Consider the following 9,047-nt stretch of genomic DNA (forward strand, 5'->3'; position numbering starts at 1 on the left):
CATCTTCATAATGATCTAGCTGGGATATTTCATACACACAGTCTACCGCATGTGGAACTATACAGAGAGATGGGATGTAAACATTTTAAAAGTTACTTTTGCCATTCTCCTCACCACCATTATATAAAAGACTAACTCAGGGCTCTCTGCATCTGTGTCACAACACATGTAACTTTGATCAAGTGACTAAAACCTGGGTAACTCATTTTCCTGATCATTTAGAAATAGGGCATAAAATGGATGAACTTATACATGAGAATAATCATAAGTCCCTACTAAAACAAGCACCTTTATTTATAGGAAATATTTTATGAGAAAATCAACAGAAAAGTTTTCTTCTGTTATCCAGCTTGTCAGATGGTTTAAGTTCCTAAGTTGCTTGTGGTCTGAGTCATACAACAACACATAATACTTTTTTAACTGTACTTTCTCCTTTTCAGACTACACAGCTGTGACAAACTTAGTTCTTGATTCCTAATTACTTACAACAGGCTCTAATCACTTAAAAGAGGCATTTCCCTTCTCCTCTCTGCTAATTAAGCATAAAATAGAAAATAGAGATAGATGTTTCCAACTCACCACTAATATCTCTGGCCTTGAGATACTGCTTTCAAGATCCATAAAAGAAAAGCTCCTCTGTGTCTGTCCTTTTAATTACTCCAACAAGAACTTGGATTATGCCTACAGGCTGGGAACATTCCTGTAACTCAGATAATCCACCAATCATCAAAGAATTAACAAAAGATTCTAAAACTATAGATTCAAATAACATTCAAACTCCAATCTAACAAGAACTTGGATTATGCCTACAGGCTGGGAACATTCCTGTAACTCAGATAATCCACCAATCATCAAAGAATTAACAAAAGATTCTAAAACTATAGATTCAAATAACATTCAAACAAAACGCAGGACACTCACAAAGTAAACATCAAACAGCAAAAGCACACTTTAGATTGCCCTATACTGAGTTCACTGTTCTTCATGTCTCCATAATACCACATACTACTCTATAACTACATACTCTTCCAAAAATGCATGAAGATAGAAACTTAAAAACAAGATCCTCCTAACTAAAGAATGAAGGCTTTGCCTTGCCCTGCTCAACAACCTGCTCTCTCTTCCAGATGCTCAGGGTGACCTCTACTGGATAATGGGACAGAACACTGACAGCTGTAGATAAACCAGTGCTTTCCAAAGAGGAGTGCGAGATGATCCAATGGGACACAGGAAGAAAACAGTAAAACTCCAATTTATATTTGTCTTGGCCTTTTAAAATTTCTACTTTTTACGTTTCATAATGTAAAAATGTATACAATATAATAGTACTATAAACATGTATATAACAAATTAGTAAATAAATATACCTATATTGGAGGTACATTTATAAACCTTTTTATTAAGATTGTACATGTTCAAAAATGTCTATGACTACTACTCTAGACTACACTCTACTCTTGAGAAACAGGGCTGAGCGAGTCAAAGAAAGTTCAAAAGAAATTCTACTGATGAAAAACTAAAAGTAAGTAAAAACATATGCCAAATATCTTAACAAAAGAGGAATAAATTAAGGTTTCTCCTGAATCTGTCATAGGGGGATTTTGTCTTTGTGTATAATTTATTCTCCATGGAAATATCTTTCACACAATTTAATATGTCCAAAACGAAACTGAGCATCCTTCCCAGCCCCCAAACCAGCCCTCCTCTGATTAATGAAATCACTATTACTCAGTAATCACTCATGATAAAAAAAAATCTGAAAGTAAGCTTTGGTTTTTTTCTCTTCCTCAACCCCACCATCATTAAATCATGTAGATTCAGCTTCTTCAGTATCTCTGAAATCCAATCTCTCTACCCTTTGCTATTCTCTCAGACTATAACAGCCGCTTAACTTGCTTCTCTAACATCAGTCACTCAAAACTGCTCCCACAGTACACCTGTAAAACAAAAGATGTGATCATGTCCCTCATTCCCTGATTCCCTGACCTCTGTAGCTCTCCCCTAGAAGGTAAAATCTTCAGATTGACCTTTCTAGCTATCTCTTCTATTCTACAACCTCATAACAAAGCACCATTGCTCTCAAATCTCTGGTCCTAAACATCCTTGACCATTCTTGTCTCCCTGCCTTTTATTAAGCTGTTCTGTCTTTCAGAAAGGCCTATCCTCCTAATGTCTATCCACAGTACAAGATCCCATTCAAACAGTATCTTCCCACAAATCTTTAACTTAAGAAATACTTGAAGTTGAAGTGAATCATTTGTTCTATAGTAATTTGTTACTAAGGAGTCTAAAACTAAGTGTTCTATTTACATACGGGGAAAAAAGAGCTGAACTGGACTTAGAACTAGCAACAAAAATTTGGTTTTGATTACAATACTATAAATGCAATAAACTGACCCCCCCCAAAATGGTATGAACAGTCTTAGCTAAGCCTAAAAACAATGGTAACTAGTATCAACAGTTGGTAAACATATGAAGAAATGGGGGGAATTCTCAAATATTACTGTTGGAAAGGAATTTGGTACCATCCATCATATCTTTCAACCCAGCATTTCTACTTCTTGGAGATTATCCAAAGGAAATAAAGGACAAGAATACACATTTTTTATTAAAAAAAAAAAAGATGACCATTATAATATTACTTGCTACAGCAAAAAAGGAACCCAAATGGCCACCAATAGTAGAATGATTAATAAATAGTGGTACATGTATACAATATAATACTACACAGCCTCCTTTTAAAAATGAGGCACATCTAACACAATAGAAAGATGTCCAAGACATTCTAAGTGGCAACCTGCTTAACGGTACAGTGGCTAGGATAATACCACTTAAATAAAAAGGGGGGAGGGGACATTAATATATACAGAGAGGGGAAAAAAATAGAATAACAGTTATTTTTCAGTTTTCAACACAAAAAAGGTTAAGCCTGATGAGTATCAATTTATTTTACTCCTTTAGCATCCAATCTCCATTCAAAATACTCCTATTACATCTAGCGTGGTGAATAAATATTTAAGCAGCCTAATGCAAGAAGTACCAACTGCCTTAATCTACAAATTTCAAAACTAATTAATACTCCATAACTTTTTTCCATGTGTCTCTCAAATTGACGTTTTTAATTACCAAAGCCACTATTCCAAGAGCTAACGGCCAAAATTAACAAATACACTGAAAATCTCTGTACCTATAATTTGTGAGGTCTAAGGAATAAAGGTAGATTTACGAGCCCCTCTGCTGCACAATTCCCCAGACAATGGGGCTTTTAATGGAAATGGGTAATCACTGGGTCCAGGATTCTACATTCCAGTTAGTCTTCTTTTGACAAAACGAGCTAAGTTTGGAGATCTTTACAGCAATGAACTTCTCACCTCATTTGTCTTAAGGAAAGAGAACTTTGCATTCCTCCAGAAAAGCTGAAAAATAGCTGTTTCCTAGAAATGGAAAAATAAAAGGGGGGGGACAAAATAACGTCAGGACTTGTAATACAGAATAAGGAGCTCAATCTCAGCTAACACTGCATAATGTTCTCGTGAGACGTATAACCTCTTGTATACTAGGCATCTCTCAGAGATACTGAGAAGAAAATGGCAAGTACAAGCCCGAGTACGAAAGGTAAAGGCGGCAGAATCAGAGTATAATTTGTAAAACCACAACTAAGTGCTTCACACACATTATCTCACTTAACATCCACAACTTAAAAGGTCGGCATCATTCCTAAAATTACAAAATCAGAAAAAGCGCCAAGGGCTTCCCTGGTGGCGCAGTGGTTGAGAGTCCGCCTGCCGATGCAGGGGACACGGGTTCGTGCCCCGGTCCGGGAAGATCCCACATGCCGCGGAGCGGCTGGGCCCGTGAGCCATGGCCGCCGCTGGGCCTGCGCGTCCAGAGCCTGTGCTCCGCAACGGGAGAGGCCACAACAGTGAGAGGCCCGCATACCGCAAAAAAAAAAAAAAAAAAAAAAAAAAAAACCCCGAGCTCCCTTACTAGCTTCTTAGCTTGTTGAAGCAAGGTTCGAACCCAGCTGAGTCCTTAACTCAAAAATTCCACGGGTATTTCTACGGGTTCTTCCACCCCTCTTCTTCCCACAAAGAAACTCTGCAAGGGGCTGCACAGGAATGGGACTCCGTTACACATCACAGTCACCCAGACCCGCTTCTAAAAAGAAAAAGCACACCGGTAGCGAATCACCGACCTCAACATGGAGTATAACTGGGCACTGTAGATACCTTTACTTTCCCTTCTGGGGTCTGGAGAAGAACAGAGGGACGGAAGTGCGCAGGAAGAACTTCCGGCGAGGGGCCGCGCATAGAGGTGACGTCACCCTCCTTGCGCCCTCCGGCGGCCACGCGGCCGCCTTCCATAACCTGACGCTAGGGCCCCGGCAGAGGGCAGCAGGAGACCGCGGTGAGCGCGGGGAACCGGTCTTCAGGTCTGATTTTGGAGAGCGGGTCGGGACTCGACTCGGGGCTTTCCTGAGACCCGGCCAAAGGCCCAGAGTCGCTGCGGGGATCCGTTGCCTGCAGGCGACACGCGGTGGGAAAGTCACTGTTGTATACGTGAAGTTTGCAGCCTGATAGGATGATTACGCTTATTAATGTGATTAACATGGCGTGGCTGAACACCTCCGCGTTTGGTGCAGGAAAACGCGTGTGAACAGCTCCAGGTTTTCGTTATTGAACTACCTGGTAAATCCTGAAGTGTGGCTGCTAGTCCGAATTCAGTCAGCCTTCAGGACGGGAAGCAATTAAAGTGTGCTTCGTTTTAAGTGCTTACAATACAAATTACTTCTGGTTCTTTTGAAATTGTGACGAATTTGTGCTATTTAAGTCAAAGTTTTGGGACTTCCCTGGCAGTCCTATGGTTAAGACTCTGCGTTCCCGATGCAGGGGGCATGGCTTCCATCCCTGGTGGGGAAACTAAGATCCGACGTGCCCCAGGGCGCGGCCAAAAAATAAAAAATAATAATAAATAAATAAAAGTTTCAGTAGAAACAATCTCCACAGCCAGTGCGTTTTTGTCACCTCTGGGGGTGTCGCCTTAAACCTTCTTGGTCCCCTCAGTCCCCAAAAGAAGGCTTATACAGAGATTAATGAAATAATCATCAGGTTGCCACTTACCTTCTGGAGGAAGTGGTAGTTTAGTCCTTGGAAAAGCAGAGAGATGGGGAGAGGGTTGACCCTGAATTCTACTACAAGGAAGAATTTCCTGCATTACCCTCTTCTATGTAGGAGCATAGTGGTAGAATTTTCTTCATCCCATTTCTGCATCAATGAACCAATTAAGGTTTTATTCTCACTCTGTCCCTTAGATGACTCCTAGCTGGTTTGTTGTCGTCACTTTGTTTTGAATTAACGTTCTATTTTGTTGGTTTATAAGGATAAAGATTTACCTTTGAGACTTTACTAATAATCTATCTGTTAAGTGAAATGATTTACTCCAGTTCCTCCAGGTTAAAAAAAAATTGTCTGGAAAAATTAGAAATGGTCTCTTTATGTGAGTTTCTAAAATCTATTTCTGCATGGAAGGAGCTCATATATCCCAGTTAATATTTACTATTATATATAAATATATAAATTTATGTATATAAGCATATAAATATTATATCTACAAACTGCTTTACAATCAGAATGTAAAACAATAAAATCTTTTTTAGGAATCATTAAACTTCAGACTTTAAGAAGACATTTGGGATTATGGAGCCTCAGTCCTCTCCTTTTACAGATGAGACATTGAAACCCTTAAGAGTAGAAGCCAGCAAGAGAATGCACGTCTTATGACTCCTTGACCAGTAAGTTTTCTGTGATTTATACCACATGCTTTATTGTACTGACATAAATTTTCAAAGGTTCTTTCAGACTTACTTAAGCAACCTCACTGTTTGTTATTTGTGATGTCATGTAGGCAAAGGAGATTGGTTCTTTTGAAAATAAGTTCCATATTTCCTATCCCAAATTTTCTGATTACAAATATATTTTAAATACATATTATAAAACACTGAATAAGAAAAGTATAATAATGGTTGGATTAGAATGGTGTATTATTGATTCATTTTTCCTTCTCATATTTCTGCAAAGAGGTTTAATCATTAATGATTTGTGAAATGTTGTCATTACCTTCAATAAGACCAAGGACTATTACTTGGTTGTCATTGGTGGTGTGTTAGAATGGAACCTGTATATACCTTACCTGTATTTTATTCATTATTCACTATATCCTGCCTGCCACCACTATTTTCAGGATGGGGGTGATATAGTGGAAAACAAGACAAAGTGCTGCCCTCCTGGGATGATATTATCCCTCCTGGCATATTATTTCCAGGATAGGTCTCACTCAGCCTGAGTGTCTGCTCATCTACATGCTTTCCCAAGACCATAGCTGACCCAAGGCCCTACTAAAATGATGTAATTAAGAAAAAGTGTGGTTAGAAACACTGGGGGGCTGTGTGTGGGAGTAGATCAGTGGCAGGGAGTAAGCGATGATGAAGGAACAAAGACGAAAAGGAATGAGATGAAGTAGTAGCAACATGGTAGAGGAGAATTTTTCCTAGAATCTGTTCTAAAGTTTTCATCTTTCTGGATTTTTAATAAAGGCTAAAGTAACTCAGTTTTTAAGTCAAATTTATATTGTCATATATCTCTTTTACAATTCTCTTTCTCTTCTGAAACCATGGTGATATTGGATGGTATATGTATTTTTAAATGACCTTACTTGGGGAAAGAAAAAGTTGCTAAATTGAATTGGATCTCTCCTTCCCCAACCCCCTTTTTATTTGAAAGTCTGTTGCAGGGAAAGGATAGACTCTGGAGCCCTCCTTCCTCAAATTTGACTTAAGACACTCAGGGGATGGGCTGAAAGTCAAGTACGAATATAGTATCTGTGCTATATTCAGAAGCACCTCTGCCTTTTTATAACTAAGTTGTTACTTTGTTCTTGTTTCTGTTTTTTTAATGTGCCAAAGGTACTTGCCTGACCAGCTCTGCCCAGGAAATGTCCTTAGTTTTTCATGTAAATAGACTTCCAGCAAACCACAAGCCTTTGGTTGACCACTCATGTTTGAATCTCAGAAGACCCAATTAAGGTCAGAAAGGAAGTGGTCCTCCATTCCCCCACCCCCTATTCAATAAAACAACACCCACAGACTCCTGGACTCAGTGGACAAATGGATCACCCACACCCCGTCAACTTCCTAGACAGAGTGCCAGCTTCCTACAAGTCTCACTTTAGGGCCTTCAGAGGAGCATCAGGTCTCTACCCAGAACTCTCTTCCTCCATTCTCTTGCCTGGCCATTTGGTTTGCATGAAAACAAATGGAAAAGCTACAAATTGCTTAAGGCTGAGTAAAGCAGTAAAGTTACTCAGATAGTCACAAGTGGTTAATATTCTTTCTGTTTGCAAACAAATAAAAGAGCTAGCTTAATTTCCCCCCTTTTGAAAACAATTGTTTTTAATAACCTTAGATTTATGAAGAGTTTGCTGGCAACTTTCTTTCTCTGAAATGTGCCTAACCAGGGTCTAGAAAGACTTCCTGAGTCAGCTTTCCTACTTCCAGGCTCATTACCACAAGGCTCTGTGGCGAGGAACTGGATACTTAGCCTGGCAAATTTGCTGATTCCAGACCTGATATGATCCTGGATTCTCATGGTAGTTAGATTGCCACCATCAGCAGGATAGAGTTGGCTAAGAGAAACGCCGTAATACTTGAGACTCCATTCAGCCTGGGGAGTTTAAGTACCTTTTGGGTTGTTTGATCCTATGTTACCCTGCCTTCCATTACCATGAAGCAGTTCTTAATTACTGGTAGAAAATGTTATCTTACCTTAGAGCAGGGGAGCAAATATTCACAAGATGGAATACAATCTGCCTTTTCCAAAATTATCTCCCTTCCTGTTTACAGTATATCTTGAAATTCCACCTTTAGAGATTTATTCCTTGGTATTTATAGCATGGTGATTTTAAATCAGAAACATATTTGAAAGGGAAAACAAATTAAGCCAACAGTCAGCAAACTTCTTCTATAAAGGGCCAGATGGTAAATATTTTAGGCTTTGTGGGCCACATACTATCTCTGTTACACAGTCTTTTTTTTCTCTCTTTCTTTTTTTACAACTCTTTAAAAATGTAAAAACTGTTCTTAGCTCAAGGGCAGCCTGGCCACTGGCCATAGTCTGCCCACACCTGCATTAAACTATAATGAGCTACTCACATATATCTGTAACTTAGTTTGTTGACTTAAAGACATCCAAAGAATAGGAATTTTGAGAGAAAGGACTCAAAAGAGAAAAATATTAATAATATTTGAAAACATTCATATAACAGTATCTACTAGGTACTAGTCTAATCACTTCACCTATATTAATTGATTTAATTCTATGGTAGAAATAATATTATCTCCATTTTACAGAAGAGGAAACTGAGGTAGAGGCTAAGTAACTTGCCCAAGCTCACACAGCTAGTAAGTGATTGGAAACTAAGTAGTCCAGCACCAGAGTCTATGATCATAATTGCTATGCTGACACTCAGAGAGAAATATTTTAATTCACCATAGAAAATACAAAAATAGAAATATTTTTCTATAGAAATTTAAAAGGGAGGGCAAAAATTCACCCATAATTCCATCACCTAGAAATAATCACTATTCACATTTTATTTATGTCCTTTTGGTTTATATTCTTCCAGAATATTCTTATAGATAAAATTATTTTTCTTATTCAGTTCTATGAGGTAGGTATTATAGTTTTGCAGATGAGGAAGTTGAGGCTTAGAAGATTGACTTTTTCAAGATCATAAAGCTAATATGTATATGGAACCAGGATTTCAACCCAGGTGGTAGCTTCCAGAACCTGTCCTCCCAACTCCAGACCTACCATATTCAAGTTTATACTTGTCACACTTAAAATGTCCTTTTCCATCTCTTTTTTTTTTTTTTTTTTCGGTATGCGGGCCTCTCACTGTTGTGGCCTCTCCCGTTACGGAGCACAGGCTCGGGAAGCGCAGGGTCAGCCGCCATGGCTCACGGGCCCAGCCGCTCCGCGGGATGTAGGGTC

General features: G+C 38.9%; 2 protein-coding genes across 24 annotated transcripts in view; one reads left to right on the forward strand and one right to left on the reverse strand.

Annotated features, from left to right (window-relative positions):
* Positions 1-4,370, reverse strand: part of MTERF1 (mitochondrial transcription termination factor 1) — a 571,641-nt gene extending 567,271 nt beyond the window's left edge. For 2 of the 22 annotated variants that reach the window (XR_003679872.2, XR_003679874.2), the window contains exons 1-2: positions 4,196-4,363; positions 3,372-3,434 (exon numbers count right to left, since the gene is read on the reverse strand). Coding sequence is in view for 2 of the 22 variants with exons in the window: in XM_007119960.4 (XP_007120022.1) it covers positions 3,372-3,434; positions 4,196-4,203 (71 nt within the window). In the remaining 20 variants the exon portion in view is untranslated. Of the gene's footprint in view, positions 1-579; positions 733-3,371; positions 3,435-4,195 lie in introns of those variants that run through there. The other 20 variants (XR_003679877.2, XR_003679876.2, XR_003679881.2 and 17 more) reach the window with 15 other exon arrangements.
* A 1,297-nt stretch (positions 4,371-5,667) lies between these two features.
* The window catches only part of AKAP9 (A-kinase anchoring protein 9), a 196,380-nt gene continuing 193,000 nt past the window's right edge, over positions 5,668-9,047 (forward strand). For both annotated transcript variants that reach the window (XM_055084976.1, XM_055084981.1), the window contains exon 1: positions 5,668-5,791. The gene's annotated coding sequence lies outside the window, so the exon portion shown is untranslated. The remainder of the gene's footprint in view (positions 5,792-9,047) is intronic.

The sequence above is a fragment of the Physeter macrocephalus genome, chromosome 5 (genome assembly GCF_002837175.3).
Source record: "Physeter macrocephalus isolate SW-GA chromosome 5, ASM283717v5, whole genome shotgun sequence".
NCBI classification, from domain to species: Eukaryota; Metazoa; Chordata; class Mammalia; order Artiodactyla; family Physeteridae; genus Physeter; species Physeter macrocephalus.